This window comes from Loxodonta africana, chromosome 21 (genome assembly GCF_030014295.1).
Source record: "Loxodonta africana isolate mLoxAfr1 chromosome 21, mLoxAfr1.hap2, whole genome shotgun sequence".
NCBI lineage: Eukaryota > Metazoa > Chordata > Mammalia > Proboscidea > Elephantidae > Loxodonta > Loxodonta africana.
The window spans coordinates 23,406,483-23,426,595 of NC_087362.1; the positions used below are offsets into that span (position 1 = coordinate 23,406,483).

A 20,113-nucleotide genomic window follows, 5' to 3' on the forward strand; every position below is an offset into this window, starting at 1 on the left:
GTATGTAGTAAGGTGTATATAAGTTTATATGTGAGAGACTGACTTGATTTGTAAAGTTCCACTTAAAGCACAATAAAAATTATTAAAAAAAAAAAAAAAAAACAGAAGTTGTTGTTCTTGCAAAGTTCTATCATTCGCTCGCCGGCATTGTTTCTATCACCAAGGCCATATTTTCCAACTACTGATCCTTCTTCTTTCTTTCCAACTTTTGCATTCTAATCACTACTAATTAGTAGGTGCTTTGCGCCCATTAAATTTAGCTCACCTTTACCATTCCCTTCACCTTATCTTTTTCTTTCATTGCAACATAACCAGGCTACTTAAAATAATCGAACAGTTTTCACAGCTCTTGGAAAGGAAAAAAACTTTTCCAGGTGTCAAAAGCCCCCACACTGTCTGATTGCTACCTATTCTGGCTCAATGTACACTGTCCTCTCCTCTGCCCCAACTCAGCCTACTGGAACCTCCTACCTCTGGAGTTCTGCACAGGGACCTTCATCCCATGACAGTTCTCATCCCCCCTACATATAGTTTAATCCCTTATTTATTCCCTATCTTCCTTTAAATCCCAGCCTAATTTCACGCAGTATATATACTAAGAAATTCTTGGAAACATTACAATTTATTTTAAGCAAATTGCTAATTAAGTGAAATCAAATTCTGAATTGATTTTTTAAAATGCACTCATATCATTTTTTAGGCTAATTTTTTGTTCTATTTTACCACCTGTGTTTAAAACACATCCTTATAAAATATAGATTTGTGGAAATTCAGATGGATAAATTACAGAAAGTGACTAAACTAGAACGCCTTGTAGTCTGATACATTAAATGACTGTTACGGATTGAATTGGATTCCTCCCAACTATGTGTTGGCGTAACACCTATACTGTGGATATAATCTAATCAAATCGAATTACTGTCATAATGTGATGTAATCACCTCCTGTAATTCAATCTGACATAATGTTATCAGTCAACAGTTACAATTGTACCAGTGTATGGGGATTCTAAACCTTATTACCACGAGTTACAGAAAGAGCAATGTAGACACAGAGGCCTCCATATGGGGCCCTGACACACACACACACAAACCCATACAGCACTAATGAACACCTGGGACTACCTACGAAGGAGTTGATGTAGCTTAGGCCCTCATTTGTGCTTTTAGAGTTCAGAGATGTGAGAAAAGAAATATCTGTTCTTGAAAGCCACCCAGTTGTGGTATTTCTGTTACAGCATCAAGGCACCTATGTGAGAAAGCCAGGCCTGAGAAGGGCCAGTGAGAAAGAGATGGTAGGGGCCTAAGGTCCTGGGTATTGGAACATCATTTCTACATGGCTTGCATAGTTAGCTTTTGCATACCCTGGTGATTTGTGGTTTGTTTCCTCCCTTCCCTCTCCCTTTCTTTGTGATTGGATGATGTTTAAAATTAACCTGTCTTCGTCTTGGAAGAGCAGAGCAGCAATCAACAAGACCTGGGACGAGACAACTAGTCAATGGGGACCCATCTTGTGACTGAAACCAGAATGACATCAGCGGACCTCTAAGAATACCCACAAAAAGTCAACATGTGCCCCCAAAAAGGGAACTGCCATTCTTCAGATTCTTCAAACCTAAGGTCTAACCGTATAAAACCTTCCAGTCAGTCAGTCTCTGAGAGACAGACAGACTTTGGAGGAGCCCATTCCACTCTGTCTCTTGTATACATGTATACAAGAAAGCCCTCTGGCTGCTTACCTCACCCGTGTCTCAGTATTGGCTTTATGGCAGGTGGCTTGAATCCGTGTTTTGCAGCAACAGGCCCACAGTTTGTTTGTAAATAAGAAGGTTGGCAGAGTCAAATGGCAGGTCGTCGTCAGTAAACCAGGTCCTTCCTTTGCCACATGCTGCCACTCTAAGGCCCAGCACCTTTATTCATCACTCCCCACACCTTAGTCAGTCAGTCCATCTTACAGATTCCTGTGGTGTACAAGGTCACAGATCTTTGATGAGTGGTGGGTGAATGGAGCTGCCATAAATTATGTGGAATCTAAGAAACTCCATGTGCGCAGTAATGATGCGTTCCCGTGGTGGACCTGGAGTGAGATGCAGGGAGCGAAGCTTCACAGGGAATTGAGGATGCTGGAAAGGGTCATCCTGTGACTATAAACAGAGAAATGTGTGCCACCTACAAGACTAAAGAAGCTACAGGCTTTATCTCATTCTTACCAGTTCCCACCCTGTATTTGAATGCTTTACACATTACCCATGACTTATATATTCATTTTCAGACATTACTTTTAATCAAAATAATAAATTTCTTTTTAAATCCAATAATACTACAAGGCTTGTAACAAAAAACGTGTCTTAGTCCATGCCCTCCTACCACGAATTCCTGTTCCTCACAGGCATGGTTTATACTTTTAGTCACTTTCCTATTGCTTCACAACTGTGTTATAACAATCAATGTAAGACATTTTGTGTTAAATTCCTAACAGCGACCTGAGAATTTTGGAGGTCTTATATCACCCACAAACACCGAAATATGATCATATATAATTGACTAGTTAATCAATTGGGTAGTTAATAAAAAAATCAGAATTTACTTTCATATGACTACATAATTTGTTCATGGCTGAACCATCAGATACCTATTACATTTGCTTATGCAAATTGTTTTACCATAATTAGGAAATGACTTTCCTTGTTTACTGTGTATTCTGTGCATCTTTTTATATTTATCTCTTTTTGGGCTCACATCTGCTGGATTCTAAAATTCTTCAGGAAGAACAACTCAACATATAATTTGTTCATTTGAAGTATTTTTTATTTTCTTGGTGCAGTCTCTCCCTAACCCCTTGATCCTCTTACCCCAGTGTGGACTGAAGTTTTCTGGTCATTCCAGATTGTGATACATAGCCATCATTTGGGCCTTTGGGCCTTCGCAATTAGTCTAGGAATTATCTTTACCTTCTATCCTTATGTTTTATTCCTTTCTTGCATGAGTGCTCTGTTTTTCCACTTTCACAGTTTTCTTCATTTGTTTTGGTGGAGCATACTGTCAGATAACTACCCAAAAAAGGGCACATGAAAGATGTGCCATCACTTGCTGTTTGCTGGGAGAATGACTTTCCATCCTTTCCCCGATCTTCAGTGCACTGGCCCCTTGCACATTACGTTTCCCTGGTTCTCATTGTAAGTTTTACTTAGGTTCTGCCAATGGGAAACCTTTCTGGGAGATTAGAGAACTGAGAAGAGAATGTTTGGAATGGTGGCTTGGCAGATGACTACATCTTCTTCATGGTTGTAGCTCTTGCTGGGAAGCTTATACCATGATGCCTGGTGCCCGTAGGTTCAGGTAACACTAATTTCTTCCTTTGTCATCCTGGCCTATATGTGATAACAGCCTCCTACAGGTTCTAATTTTATGTTACCTCAGAATCCCATTTGCCCTTCTCGCTCTTCTAACCGTTTGTAATTAATTTTCCAGGTTAAATTCCTTCTATTGAATGGTTTGTATGGGTTCTATTTTCCTAACAACATTCCCCAGTGCCGTCGAGTCGATTCCGACTCATAGCGACCCTACAGGAGAGAGTAGAACTGCCCCATAGAGTTATATTCTGACTAGGGAAGTAAATCTCTAGAATATGTATCCCAAATATTTCTAGTCTTACCTCAGCTCATCTTGAATATAATTTTGTATCAGGAATCAGATTGGAATTTGTTCCCTCACAATTTTGAAGACAGTGATTAATTATCTCACAGTTCTCATTACTGCTTTTGAGTTTCTGTTGTATATATTCCCTTTAACCCTGTTGTCTGACAGTTTCTGCTATGTTCCATGGATGAAGTTTTTTTACATTTATGTTCTGCATATGGAATAGACCCCTTCAATCTAGAAACCGAAGCTCTGTATTTCTGGAATATCGTATTTTTCCTTTGGTTATTTCCCACTCTTATTTTTTTCTTTTTCTGTAGCTTATTTTGCTTGAATATTGGACCTCAGAGATTTATCACCTATTAACCCTATCTTTTGTCTCAGTTATTTTAAAAACTTTCCTTCTTTTCTAAATATTTCATTTACAGGGTCCTTTATGGAACCCTCATTGCACAGCAGTTAGGCATTTGGTTGCTAACCAAAATGGCAGCAGTTTGAGTTCACCAGCAGCTCCTTGGAAATCCTATGGGAGCAGTTCTACTCTGTTCTATAGGGTCTCTATGAGTTGGAATCCACTTTAAGGCAATAGTTTTTGTTTTTGTTTTTGTCAGCGCGTGGGTCCTGTGGGAGGGCTGTGTACTCAACCCACGCAGTGACTGGCGGATCTTCTTGAGGTGGTTGGGAAAGGGGTCTGCACAAGTGCAAGATTCCTAGACAATGTGAAGAGATCCTAAGAATAACTGGGATACCTCATTCAGTGGTCAAGGTCTTGTGAGCCACATCTGATGATTTGTTCCAAAGGCAACCTGGTCAAATTCTTACTAGTATTATTCCTGTGCTAAACTTGAGGGTCAAATGTCAAGCCCTACTCCTTGCAGGTTGGTTTTAAAAGCTTCACCACATCATCTTTATCCAAGACTATCAAGGAAAGAGCTATACAGTACAGCTGCTTCACTTGGTCTGGGTTCTCTGGGTGCAGTGGGTAAGGTAGGTGTAACTTTCAGATCAAAGAATAACAATCACCTGTTTGGATGAAATTGCATCTCAGTGGGTGAGCCAGTGGGTCTGTCGCATCCTCTAATCTAGTGAACTCAAGATCATTGATGTCTGTCCTGAGGAAGTGACAGCCAAGGTGAAATTTGAGGAACAAATATGAATTAGTTAGACAAAATAGGCAAGGGCCTTCCTGGCTGAAGGAAGAGTCAACGAGGACCATCTTAACTGAAAGATATTAACATTTGCAAAAGGTAAGATAGAATTAGTATACCATAATTCTACTTAAAAGTTATGGATGGCTTCCCAGAATCGTATGCTACTGTGTTGAGGTCTGAGTTTTGATGGACTGTTAGAAGTAAATTAGGTGGGTATGGATATGCATTGGAGTCCCTGGGTTGTGCAGGGAGTTAATGGGCTTGGTTGCTAACCTAAAGGTGAGAGGCCCAAGTCTACCCAGAGGCACCTCAGAAATAAGGACTGGCAATGTAATTTCAAAAAAAAAAAAATCAGCCATTGAAAACCTGATACAGCACAACTCTACTCAGACACTTATGAGGTGATCTTGAGTCAGTCTCGACTAGCCAGCAATCGGTAGTATGAGCATTCACAGTTCAGGGCAGGGTGTTTTTGTTTGTTTCTTTTTTTAATTTTATTTACTTTGTTGTTTTTGAGAATATACACAGCAAAACAGACATCAATTCAATAGTTTTGACGTGAACAATTCAGTGACATTAATTACATTCTTTGAGTTGGGCAACCATTCTTATCCTCCTTTCTAGAGTGTTCCTCCCCCATTAACATACACACTACCCCCTAAGGTTCCTGTCTAGTATTTCTACTTCCTTTTGTCGACAGGATCACTTATACACAGTTCTTAATAGAGCATAATACTCAAGGAGGACATTTTTACTATTTAAGCTGAACTCTGGTTTTAAGAAGATTTCAGAGATATTTTTGGTTTAAGATTTAAAGATAATTTCAGAGCAATAGGTTTGGGGATTCATGCAGCCTCCATGGCTCCAGAAAGTTTGGAGTTCATGGGAATTGAAAGCCCTGTTCTTCATTTTCCCCATTTTGATGAGCATTCTTTTATAGAATCTTTGATCAATATGTTAGGTAATGGTAACCAGGCACCATCCAGTTCTTCTGGACTCATGGCAAAGAAGGCAGCTGTTCTTCCTATTCCTGACTCTCATTCTTCCTCTGTTGCTCCAGGAGAGTAGAGACCAACGGTTGTGTCTTGAATGTTTTTTATTTTTTTACAGGCAAAAGAACTGACTGTGCCAGGGCCCTGCTTTCAAGAAGACAAAGAAAATTGAAGAGAAAATTAAAGCAGCCTTATTGTTGAAATGGAGAGAAACTAAGGGAGGGCTGTGGAGTGGCCTTAGAAGAGACCAGAGGAGGAAGCTGGGCTTTGGGGCAGACCTTGCAAAACATTGTAGGCCATGTTAAGAATCTCAGTGTTTATTGAAGAGAGAGAGCAAGAAAACAATGTTGAAGCATAAAGCTTGCACAATTAGGATTACCCACTAAAAGAAGATGGGCTATGAAGAACCGAAATAGCTGGCCAGAGTGATTGTGAGATTACCACTTAAGAACCTATCGGGAGAACTTGAGTAGAAAGGATGCTAATGTGATCTTGAAAGGTACTTGGACATCCAAGTTTGGATTCAGTCAGCTACTCTCTCCGGACTTAGTGTAGTGTGGTAGAAGATAAAGTGATTATAATAGTAGTTACTGTAACTGCTTTAACAAGAAGTTTCACCTGGGAATACAGTACAGTAAATAAGTGTAATCATCATAAAATAATCATCATACTGCCCTGTATTTCAAGGCCTGTACCTTTTACCATAGCTTTTAACTTTCCCAGAAAGGTTTCATTGGCATCATATTTGCCTAGATATAGTGTGTCAGAATGGGAATTTTTTCAGGAAGGACTGGGTTTATATATTTGGTAGGAAAAGTGGAAGAATTAGAGCTATTGAGAGTTTATTGAAAAACTGGTACTAATACTCATTAAATACACTTCATTTAACCCATTCTACAAGGATAATATTTAAAGATGGTCATATTGAAGTTGAGAGAGCTTAAGGAGTTTATCACTGGAATTATAAATTAAATATCATCCCCCTGGTTTAAATTTTGAGAGAGGATAGCACATATACCTAAAGAAACACAGTCATCATTCCACAGTTGAATTCGTCAGTATTTACTCTGAACTCAAAGTAGTCACTTTCTCGTTTTGGAAATAGATATTTTAAAAATTCACATGGCTTGTGGAGTCTTTTATCAAACTTATACTTGCCAGGAAACTGGACTGAATAACGTTCCTCAGCTCGCAGTTCATATGGATTATAGATATATTTTGTTCTGTAATTGCAAAAGTCACAATGAATAAAATTAGCACCCATAATTAGGTTTTCTTCAAATGTCTTTATCTCTTACTGCTTTTAAAAAGAAGTCTTTGCTTTCTATTTAATTTGTAGAAAACCTAAAAGCAGAAAGTTCTAGGAATAGAAAAGTGCCGACTTTGGTAATATGTACTAAACTCCCTTTAAAAATATCCAAAAAATCACAGATCAATATGAAGTGATAGCTTCACTCCTCAGAGAAAATATATATAATGTGTTTAAATTTGGTCTATTTTTATATTAATATATATGTAACTTTAAACAATCTAATAATTTTATATGCGGTTTACATCAATTTATATACACTGGGCATGAGACTTACTATATATTTGCACATTATTTTTTCTCAGGAGTTGGAAAATATGGTCTAGGTGATAGAAATGATGTCAGAGGTTACATGACAGAATTTTGCAAGACCAACCACTGCTTCATTGCTAATACCTTTTTTCAACAACACAAATGGTGACTCTACAGGTGGAATACACAGGAATCAAATCGACTACATCTGTGGAAAGACACGATCGAAATGCTCGATATCATCAGGTAGAACAAAGCCAGGGACTGACTGTGAAACAGGCCATCCATTGCTCATATACAAGTTCAAATTGAAGCTGAAGAAAAGTAGAACAAGTCCATGAGAGACAAAGTACAACCTTGAGTATATCCGCCTGAATTGAGAGACCACCTGAAGAATAGATTTGACGCATTGAACACTAATTACCAAAGACCAGACAAGTTGTAGAATGACAGCATACATGAAGAAAGTAAGAGGTAATTAAAAAGACAGGAAAGAAAAGGCCAAAATGAAAGTCAGAAGAGACACCGAAACTTGCTTTTGAATGTGGAGCAGCTAAAGCGAAAGGAAAAAAATGTTGAAGTAAAAGAGCTGAACAGAAGATTGATTACAAAGGACAGCTCGTTTAATATTTTTCCCTAGAATCCTTCAGTATTGCAACTTGAGACTTGAATTGTTTCTTCAGTTCTTTCACCTTGAGAAATGCTGAACATGTTCTTCCCTTTTGGTTTTCTATCTCCAGGCCTTTTTATATGTCATCACAATACTTTAGTTTGTCTTCTCGAGCTGCTCTTTGACCTCTCCTGTTCAGCTCTTTTGTGCCATCATTTTTTCCTTTTACTTAAGCTACTTGATGTTCAAGAGAAAGTTTCAGAGTCTCTTCTGACATCCATTTAGGTCTTTTCTTTCTCTCCTGTCTTTTTAATTTTTTTCTGCCTCATGTGGGTTGCAGATTCAGGTGAGAGTATAAGAAATAGCCCTTACACTTTCCAGAAAATATAATTCTGACTTGTGTTCTGCCACACATTAACATAGCACACCTGAACAATACTGATGAGGGAAAATTCTGTGAATCTTTACAAGTTGTCAGAGCCTGAAGACAGGGGTAGGACTGCCTGTAACCTCCAGAAAAAAAAAAAAAAAAGAAACGAGGAAACAAATCCCCCAGGGAGCCCCACCAGAGCTTTGCATTATCTCCCTGTGTGGGAGGCAGGATAGGTGGTGGCTGTGATTTGCTTTTCAGTTCTAGAGTGGACTTGCCTGGGCTGTAATCTTACGCTCCCTCTCTTAACCTCTCTCATGCACAGTTTATTCATTTATGTATTGGGAACCACAATCACTGTGAGGGTTGAGTGAGATGAAGCCTGCAGCATGTTTAGTTTTGTAGGAGGCACACATTCCTCTCATTATATTCACATGACAACCTTCTCCAGCACCCTCAATTTCTGGTGAAGCTTCACTCCCTGCCTCTTGCTCAAAGTCCACCATGGGGTACACACTATTTCTGTGTGCATGGCGTCCCTAAGATTCTATGTCATTTAGGGTACCTCCATTACCCACCACTCTCAAAGATCTGTGACCTTGCATACCACAGGAATCTGTGAGATGGACAGGCTGAGTATGGTGTGGGGAGTGATGAATAAAGGCGCTGGACCTCAGAGTGCAGCATTCGGCAAAGTAAGGACCTGGTTTACCGAGGACCCACTATTTGACTCTGCCAGCCTTCCATTTACAAACAGACTGCAGGCCTTGCTTCTTCGCATAGGTGCCTTGACACTGTAACAGAAATACCACAACTGGGTGGCTTTCAAGGACAGATATTTATTTTCCCACTGTTCTGAAGGCTAAAAGTACAAATGAGGGTCTAAGCTATGTTGACTCCTTCTTTGTAGGTAGTCCTGGGTATTCATTGGTACCACATGTGTTTCTGTGTGTGTGTCAGGAGTCCAAGTGCAGGTTTCTGTGCGTACATTACTCTTCATATAACTCGGGGCAATTAGGTTTAGGATCCCCCTACAATCCTCCTACACTGGTATGATGAAACTGATTGACAGATTACATTATGTCAGATTGAATTATGACAGGTGATTACATTACAATATCAAAGTAATTAGATTAGATTATATCCGCAGTATAGGTGTTACCCCAGCACATAATTGGGAGGAACACAATTCAATCCGTAATAGGTATTTAATGTGTCAAATTATGAGTTCTACTTAGTCATTCTGTATAATTTAGCCATCTGAAATTCCACAAATTTATGTTTTATAAGGATAAACTCTTTTACAAACAAGTGGTAGAACAAAACAAAAAATTTAGTCTAAAAAAGGATATGGGTGCATTTTTCAAAATCAATTATGAACCTGATTGCACTTAATTAGCAATTCTCCTAAAATAAATTGTTATGTTTCAAAGAATTTCTGAGAATATATACTACTACTCAGAGAAAGTGAAATTAGGTTGGGATTTAAGGAAAGGTGGAGGAATAAATAAGGGACTACACAATGTGTATGGGGGATGAGAAGGGCCATGGGATGAAGGTGACCGTGAAAAGGTCCAGAGGTGGGAGGATGAGTGTGTGGAGTTCAAAGAAGAGGAGGGGACAGTGGGTGATGAGCTAAGAATAGATGGCAACCAGTGTAGGGGCTTTTGACACCTGGTAAAGTTTTTGTTTCTTTCCAAGAGCTATGAAAACTACTCCATTGTTTTAAGTAGCATGATTAAAGTTCCAATGTGAAAAAAAGATAACATGTATGGAAGAGGTGAGGTAAAGTTAATGGGAGTAAATCACTTAAGAGGCTGTGCAGTGTAGTCTGGTGGAGATGGTCATGATGGTAACTGGTTTTCAGATAGGGACTGAGATGTGCAAGAGGATAAAGATGAGGGTGGAACACTGGAAAAGAGGGGGCAATTATAGTAGCTGCTGACCAACCCCATGAAGATGCAAGGTGAAGTAGAGTCAGCAGATAATCAGAGGCGTCCTCAGTCCTGGTAGTTCTGCTTCCTGGCCCTGCTGCTTGTTGCTTCATGCTGGCATATCCTGGTGTTCTTTTCCTCATAAGATTTCCTTCTCCCCAGTTCCTTCATAACTTGGAGGCATGGGGTCATAGAACGTAAACAACCAACAGCTGGTTGTCCTTGGCTTGACACATTTTACAAGTTCTCTTTCTATGTCAGGCATGTGCATGATTGGCTTGCCTTCTAGGTCTGTTCAAGTGGCCACTCTATGGAAAGTGGTGGAGCCATGATGATGAAGTAGTTCAGAGCTAAAGCTGCTAGCCAAAATGCCCGCAGTTTCAATTCACCAGCCACTCCTTGAAAACACTATGGGGCAGTTCTACTCAGTCTTATAGGGTCACCATGAGTCGGAATCTTCTTGACCACAACTGATTTGGTTTGGTTTTGGTTTGTGAAAAGTGTGAGTGGAAGATATTTCAGTCACTGGAATGTGTTGCAGCTTATGGTGAGGATGCAAGGAGGAAGGCATAGACTCAACCCAGATCTCTGCAACTGAAATGTGAAATTCTGCCATTCCTTGTACTGCATGGTGCTGAAAATTGCATATTGAAATTTAAAGGTTAAACTGGTGGGTTCCAGAGGTAAACAAACCAGGGTGAAAATATGAATAGGTCTCCCTCAGACTTAAAGATTATCAGCAAAGATGGGATTACAGGACGCTGACAGGCTAAAACGGTTACGAAGGTGTAAATGAAATCATGCCTATTAACCGCGAGCCTGGCCCACCTGACTTGATTGACTCACAGGAGATTCCTTTCTCCACCAACCAACCATTCTCTCCCACACTGCCCAGCCCTTCCCTCCTTCCTCAAGGGAGGAACCACCAATTGATTGGGGACCGTCCTAGGAAGAGCTCCACCCTCCAGCTGTGTATATATGCTGTGGTCCAACCACTGACCAGCCTTCAGGTACAAGGCTGACTGTGGAGACCAGCCTGGGAGACAAGCCACAGCGATCCTCCACAGCAACGACCTTTTGCAGGAGTGACCCTCGGCTGCGGAGACCGTCTAGAGTGGCAACCTTCAGCAGCAGCGACCCTCCTCAATCGCTACTCTCGCAGAGGGGAACCTCCGCGGCAGCAAACCTCCTCAGAGACGACCCCCAGGGAGCGGCGACCCTCCACAGTGCTGGTTGCTCCAGGTAAGCCAAAAGCGAGCCATGTGGGTGCAGGAGGCTGGAACATAGGAGAAATACAGGGCTGAGATAGACCCTTAAAGTGAATCCAAACTCGGGTTTGCAGTTTTTTCTTAACGTCCTTTAAGTGAAAGTTTACAAATCAAGTCAGCCTCTCACACAAAAAACTTACATACACCTTGCTACATACTCCCAATTGCTCGCAGCCGGCTCCCTCCCTCCACTCTCTCTTTTCCTGTCAATTCTGCCAGCTTCTAACGCCCTCTACCCTCTCATCTCCCCTCCAGACAGGAGATGTAACCATAGTCTCAAGTGTCCACCTGACCCAAGAAGCTCACTCCTCACCAGCATCCCTCTCCATCCCATTGTCCAGTGCAATCCCTGTCTGAAGAGTTGACTTTGGGAATGTTTCCTGTCTTGGGCCAACAGAAGGTCTGGGGGCCACGGCCAGCGGGGTCCTTCTAGTTTCAGTCAGGCCATCAAGTCTGGTATTTTTATGAGAATTTGGGGTCTGCATCCCCTGCTTTCCTGCTGCCTCAGGAGTTCTCTGTTGCGTTCCCTGTTAGGGCAGTCATCAGTTGTAGCCGGGCACCATCTAGTTCTTCTGCTCTCAGGTTGATGTAGTCTCTGGCTTATGTGGCCCTTTCTGCCTCCTGGGCTCATAATTACCTTGTGTCCTTGGTGTTCTTCATTCTCCTTTGATCCAGGTGGGTTGAGACCAATTGATGCATCTTAGATGGCTGCTTGCTAGCGTTTAAGACCCCAGACACCACTCTCAAAGTGGGCTGCAGAATGTTTTCTCAATAGGTTTTATTATGCCAATTGACTTAGATGCCCCCTGAAACCATGGTCTCCAAACCCCCACCCCTGCTATGCTGGCCTTTGAAGCATTCAGTTTATTCAGGAAACTTCTTTGCTTTTTGGTTTAGTCCAGTTGTGCTGACCTCGCCTGTATTGTGTGTGGTCTTTCCCTTCACCTAAAGTAGTTCTTACCTACTATCTAATTAGTGAATACCCCTCTCCCACCCTCCCTCCCTCCCGCCCGCCTTTCATAACCATCAAAGAATATTTTCTTCTCTGTTTAAACTATTTCTCGAGTCCTTATAATAGTGGTGTTATACAATATTTGTCCTTTTGCAACTGACTGATTTCACTCAGAATAATGCCTTCCAGATTCCTCCATGTTATGAAATGTTTCACACATCCATCACTGTTCTTTATCAATGCATAGTATTCCATTGTGTGAATATGCCAAAATTTATTTATCCATTCATTCGTTGATGAGCAGCTTGTTGGCTTCCAACTTTTTGCTATTGTAAATAGTGCTGCAGTGAACATGGATGTGCATATATCTGTTCGTGTAAAGGCTCTTATTTCTCTAAGATATATTCTAAGGAGTGGGATTGCTGGATCGTATGGTAGTTCTATTTCTAGCTTTTTTTAAGGAAGCGCCAATTCGATTTCCAAAGTGGTTGTACCATTTTACATTCCCACCAGCAGTGTAGAAGTGTTCCAATCTCTCCACAACCTCTCCAACATATAACATTTTGTGTTTTTTGGATTAATGCCAGCCTTGTTGTAGTGAGATGGAATCTCATTGTAGTTTTGATTTCCTTTTCTCTAATGGCTAATGACTGTGAGCATTTCCTCATGTATCTGTTAGCTACCTGAATGTCTTCTTTAGTGAAGTGTCTGTTCATATCTTCTGCCCATTTTTTAATTGGGTTATTTGTCTTTTTGTAGTTGAGTTTTTGCAATAATGTAGATTTTAGAAATCAGGCGCTGATTGGAAATGTCATAACCAAAAACTATTTCCCATTCTGTAGGTAATCTTACTTTTTTTTGCAAAGTCTTTCGATGAGCACAGGTGTTGATTTTTAGGAGCTCCCAGTTATCTACTTTTTCTTCTGCATTATTAATAATGTTTTGTATACTGTTTACGCCATGTATTAGGGCTCCTAATATTGTCCCTATTTTTCCTTCCATGATCTTTATTGTTTTAGATTTTATATTTAGGTCTTTGATCCATTTTGAGTTCGTTTTTGTGCATGGTGCGTTTGCTGTATTTTTAAAGAGATCATACATTACGGTTCTAACTGCTTGTTAAAAATACAGATACCCAGATCCCACCCTAATCCTATGGAATCAGAGAAAACAAACAAAAAAAACCCCAAACCCGTTGTGGTTGAGTGGATTCCGACTCAAAGTGACACTATAGAACACAGTAGGACTGCCTCCATAGGGTTTCCAAGGAGTGCCTGGTGGATTCCATTGGCCGACCTTTAGGTTAGCAGCTGTAGCTCTTAACCACTATGCCACCAGGGTTTCCGGAATCAGAGAAGGGGTGACAAATATCTATGCCTGACAACTGCCTGGAGGTGGCTGACCTGAAGCCACGTGTGGAATCACCTTCCAGGGTGTCTCAATGACAAACAGTTTTTTGTATAGTTGGGATGAGTGGAGGGATAAGAACCCTGAGGCCTGATATCCCAATGCCCTGAACAGCCTTTATCTTACTTAACCCTCACAAGAAACAAAAAACCCTAAGTCATCATTTTCTCACTTTCCTTAGCTCCCAGAAAACTAGGCTGTGTTGAAGAGTGCTCCCTAAGATTGAAACCCTCAGTGCACAATGGCCTTTGCAGTCTCACTGGGCAACCTCCTCACAGAGGCTAGCTGTCCCATTTGCCTGGATTATCTGAAAGACCCTGTGACCATCGACTGTGGCCACAACGTCTGTTGCTCCTGCATCCAACAGTACTGGATTGATCTACAGGACTACTTCCCCTGTCCAGTCTGCCTCCAACAGTGTCCCGATGGAAGCCTCAGAAGGAACACTCAATTATGTAACATGATTGATATTGTTAAGCAACTTCCCACCAGGAGGAGCAAGAGGAAACGCCAGGAAGAGAAGCCCCTGTGTGAGAAGCACAACCAGGAGCTTTCCCTATTCTGTGAGAAGGACCTGGAGCTACTATGTCCCCAGTGCAGGATCTCCTCCAACCACCAGGATCACCTCCTGATGCCCATTGAGCAAGCTGCATCAAGTCACAGGAGAAAGCTCAAAAGCTGCATTGAGTCCCTGAAGAAGCATGTTGGGGATGCCGAAAATGGGTTAGGTATGGCAGTCTCAAAAGTAGTGAAATTGAAGTGCAAAGTAGAAAATCAGAAGAGTGACTTACACTCAGAATTTCAGCAATTAATACGTTTCTTGGAAAAGGAGCAGGCAGAAATTCATGTTAGGCTCCTAAAAGAAGAGGAGGATATTAACAAAGAACTAATTGCAAACAGAATCCAAATTTCAGACCATACTTCCATACTAAAAAATCTGTTAAGTGAAATAACAGAGAAGTGTGTGCAGGAAGACCTGGACTTACTGACAGGTATTGGAAGCATCCACAGCAGGTATGAACTCCTAAAACCCCCAGCAGTGTTTTCATATGAGCTAAAGAGGGAGCATTGCAGTCTTCCTCCACAATATTTTGGTCTGCAAAATATGATCAGCATATTTCAGGTAAATTTGATACTAGATCCTGAAACTGCCCACTCCAATCTTATTGTCTCAGAAGATAGAAAAACTGTGATGTATAGAATGATGAACCCAAACTCTCCTCAGAGTCCCTGGGAATTTAATGTTTACCGTTCTATCTTGAGTTCTGAGGGATTTGATAGTGGCAGACATTTCTGGCAGGTAGAAGTAAGAGGGACAGGTGATTGGTCCTTAGGTGTGTGTAAAGAATCATTCCCTAGAAATGCAGTTACATCACCTTTCCCAAATAATGGATGCTGGCAAATTGAGCTCTGGAATAGTAAGCTTGCTGCATGGGAGTCAGTAGACCTCACACGGATTGGTGTTTTTCTGGACTATGAGTTAGGAGAGATTTCATTCTACAATTTGAATAATAAATCACATTTTTGTACTTCCACTGTAATGACTACAGAAAAACTTATACCCTATTTCTCTATTGGACCATCTTCAAGTTCTCTTGCAATACGTATTGTCAGAAATGAATGATGAACCTCCTAAGATATCATTTTGTATATTACTATATTTTTTCCTATGGTCATGGAGAGCATTTATAATAAAGAGTTTGACTCCGTTTTTGTTGTTTTACAGCTCATGTGTTTTTTTTAATAGACTATTTCTTTAGAGCACTATTAAGTTTACAGAAAAATTGTACAGGCATTAGAGAGAAATCCCACATGCTCCCCCCTTCCATCCACATACTGTCTCTATTATTATTAGCATGTTGCATTCATGTGACACATTGGTTACAGTTCATAAACATACTTGTTCATCATTATTAACTAAAGTCTATAGTTTACATTAGTGGTGACCTTTAGATTGTACAGTCTTACGGGTTTTGACAAATGCATAATGTCATGTGTCCAGCATGACAGCAAAATACAGAATAGTTTCACTACCTTAAAAATGCCTTGTGCTCCACGTGTTCTTCCCTCTCCCTCTCTCTCTCTGAATTCCTGGCTATCACTGATCTTTTAACTGTCTATTCCAGAATGTCATGTATTTCGAATGATGCAGTAAGTAGCTTTTTCAGATTGTTTTCTTTAACTCCTGATCTTTCAAGTAGCTTGATCGTTCATTCCTTTTATTGCTGATCAGTACTCCATTGTATGCAAATTTGAAATAAAAAACACAACACCGTTTACATTAGCACTAAAATTTTAAATGCTTAAGTATAAATCTCACAAAATCTGTGTAAGATTTATGAGGAAAAGGACAAAACTCTAACGTATGAAAACAAGGGAGATCCCAATAAATGGAAAATGGTGGGAAAATGGTCTGTGCCTCCTAATATGGGCTGCCTACTCAGAGCCCTTGTGTCCAGAACATTTGTTGATAGCGGATGTTGAGAAGTGAATGTGTCTCCCTTTCCCACTTCTTAGGATAGAAACCTGCCTCCCAGTTCTCAACAGAGAGTAGCTTTCTGTGTTCTGCTCATGTGTGGGCAGCATATGGCACCAGGTCTACCCCAATTCTGTATCTGTCCCCAGCAGGGAGGGAATGGAGTTTACTTGTATGACAAGAGGGTTGTGGACATCAGACCTGCTGTCTTAGTTATCTAATGTTGCAATAACAGAAATACCACAAGGTTTTAAAAAGAGAAATTTATTTTCTCAGTGTTTAAGAGGCTAGAAGTCTGAATTCAGAATGTCGGCTCTAGGGGAAGGCTTTCTCTCTCTGTAGCCTATGGGGGAAGATCCTTGTCTCTTCAGCTTCTATTGCCTTGTTCCTTGGAGGTCTCTATGTGGCTTGGCATCTATCTTCCCCCATTTCTGTCTGCTCAATTTGCTCCTTTTATATCGTGTTAGAGATTGATTCGAGACACATGCTACACCAATCCTATCTCAGTAACAATAAAGAAAACCCATTCCCAATTTGGTTTATAACCACAGGCATAGAGGCTAGGATTTATAATTCATATTTTCATGGGACACCGTTCAGTCCATAACACCTGTCCTGCATCAACCATGGGAAGTGACTGACCACAGTAACCAGTGCCTGTTAGTGAAGCTCACCTTGTTCTATTATCTCTTCTATTCTGCCTTCTATTCTGTGTTTTGTTGATGACCTCAAACCCTGGCCTGACATAGAAGTATTCCATGTTCATGGACAGGGAGACAATATGACAATGTCAATTCTTCCCCATTTCCTCTATAAATTCAGTGCAAACCTGATCAAAGTCCCAGAGAGTTGTTTCGTGGATATTGACAAACTGATACTACAGTTTACATGTAAAGGCAAAAGTAGAATAGCCAACACACTCCTGAAAAAGAACAAAATTGGAGAACGGACACAATGTGCCTTCAAGACTTATTATAAAGCTGTAGTGATCAAGACAGTGTGGTACTGCTGAAGGCATAGATCAGTGGACAGAATAGACATCACAGATACAGACTCACAGAAATGTAGTCAATCGTCTTTGACAAAGGAACAAAAACAATTCAATGCAGAAAGGACAGTCTTTTAAACACATAGTGCAAGAACAATGAGACACGCACGTACAAAAACATGAGTCTAGAAAAGAGCTTACCTTTTTCACATAAATTAACTCAAAGTGGATCATAGACCTAAATTTAAAACATAAAATTAGAAAGTTTCAATAGATTATGTCGTAACAAATCAAGGTGACCTGGGATTTGGTGATGACTTTTTATATACAAAACCGAAAGCACGATTCAAAGACAGTTTTGTCCCTCTTTTTATAATTATCCACACTATTGAAATTGTCATTCCCCATCTCTTATAAGGAAGATTTGGGAACCTGCTGCAAATTATTTGCAGTTCTAAAATTAAAATAATTAAATAAATTAACAAATTGCACTACTGATTCTTCAAAAACATATACCACAAATATTCCTCATTTACCTTTACATTGAATGGGCAAAGAATGCTTAAAATAGATAAAATAGACTTATAAAGAGGATTTTAAAAAGTCCCTAAATATACTGAACTGAAATGAAGTAAGTGCAAAACACTGCATGTAGTATGCTTATCTTGAAAATGAACACAGAAACAAAAATAAGTTTCTATATTTGTATGTACATAGGTTGTTTCTGGAAGAAAACAAAAGAAACTTAAGAATGGTTATGCTGGAGAGGAATGAGAGCTGATGGTCTGGGAAAAGAGCATCACTGCACTCTATTATAAACAGTGAGTTTTTGACAACTTCATCTATGTCATTTCAATTTCTTAAAATATCATGGTGAATGAGACTGTGTAATGATTACTGGAAAATTACAAGAATCTAGGTTTTACTTCTGCCCATTGAAGGAAGGCTGCATCCTATCTCCTGAATGGACAGCCATCCACTTGGAGGAAATCCACATATCACGTAGTTTACTTCTCTATTTTCTGGATTGTCACTTTTCTGACGGTGGGGACTTAAGATGGCATCTTTGCATTCCAGATTCTAATCTGGTGTCTCACATCTACTGAGACATCATACAATGTCAGCCTAAGGAATAACTGAATAGATTTGTGACTCAAATTTATGTGATTAGGGAGGAAACCTGAGTTAGAGCTGCAGATATAAGTTTTCAGCATCTGTAGCAATGGGTATAACACCTATCCTCACCCCTAGATTTTTCTATCAAGTCTAATTCCGCTGCCACTGTGGCTGTTTCCTTTGTTATCAATGCAGTTTAATGGAAAGTATAATTGCGTGGTAGAGCCTGTTCTACCTGGAAGCCTTAGGATGAAGAACCACTGGTGTCAATTGAGTGGACAGCTCAGTGTTTTCAACTAGCCACAGAAAGAGACCAGAAAATTGCCCACATGTGATGAGGTGGCAGGAAAGTAATCTGTTAAGAAGACTGAGATGGTACAGTTGAAGCCTGTAAAGAAGATTAATTTCCTGACATATCAAGAGAACTAAATGTTTGGACAGAAACCATTTCAATGAACTTGGACCCCAGATCACTGACATAATGTTGAAAACAGTTTCAGTATCATGGTTCCATTTTAGAGGTTCGAGAAATGACACTGGTTTTCTAAATCTCTCGGTCCAAAAATATATATTTAATGTGGAACCAATTGTTTAAAAGGGAGTGTGATGGGTGATATAATCAGGTTTCTGTATTTCAGGATAGAGATATTGCATCTAGTTTCTGCAGCACATTATAGACTAAGGAAATGACAGCCCCCAGAACAATAATACCTGACATGTACTTTGTTTTTATTAACAGGCACTGTTACATCAAATCAGTCTTCAGAGCATTAATATCTTAACAATGTGTTTTAGTCCCCTAGAGGGTCATAACAAAAATACCACAACATAGGTACCTTTAAAGGACAGAAATTTATTTTCTCACAGATATGGAAGTTTGAAGTCCAAATTCAGGGCATCCGTAGGCCTATGTGCTCTCTCTGCCGGCGCTAAGGGAGCATCCTTCCATGTCTCTTTCAGCTTCATCGACTACAATGTCATTGCTTTACTATGTTTGGACAAACTCCACTCTATACCTCTAGCTGAGACCTCTCTGTAAACTGTCATGAAAGACCGTATTTACGAATAAGGTCACATTCACAGGCTCAGGTGTGAGGACTTCATTCAACTCATCTTTTCAGGATACACAATTCAAGTCATCTCCATTTGTATGAATTCACCAGTTTATTAAGCAAATTACACATCCCATGGTTTCCAATATAAATAAAAGAGTTATTTATTTCTTTTAATTTTGGAGAAATAGAGATCTATTTAATGCCATGAAACGTTTACATTATTATTTAAGAAATCAACATTTAAAGAGGATGGCTATGCAAAGGTGGGAAGGATACAATGAATGGAATGTGACTAGAATATGGTGATAACCATGAACCTACGGCAAGGGCTGATAAACTTTTGTCCAAAAAGTAACCAGGAAAGAAGTGGTCAACTGAGCTGAAACTGTAAGACACTTGAAATGTTGGTGAAAGCTAACACTGCCAAAATACAGATCATATCCTATGAAGTAGTGGCCAGGAGTACAACCTAAGCAAGTAACAAAAGTCTACTGTACAAAAACTATTATATTCTGCTTTTCATTTTATCTCTATTTATACACATTTTTTTTCTAAATCTATATGTATTCTTTTTCTCTCATCATATTATATAAAA

The 20,113-nt window shown here is 39.9% G+C and overlaps 1 protein-coding gene across 1 annotated transcript; it reads left to right on the plus strand.

Moving 5' to 3' along the window:
• Positions 1-14,124: 14,124 nt before the first annotated feature.
• LOC100662170 (putative tripartite motif-containing protein 61) lies at positions 14,125-17,371 on the plus strand. The gene is made up of 2 exons (XM_064274166.1): positions 14,125-14,897; positions 17,182-17,371. Exons 1-2 carry the CDS (start codon positions 14,125-14,127, stop codon positions 17,369-17,371), a joined length of 963 nt encoding a protein of 320 aa, XP_064130236.1.
• Positions 17,372-20,113: the final 2,742 nt, after the last annotated feature.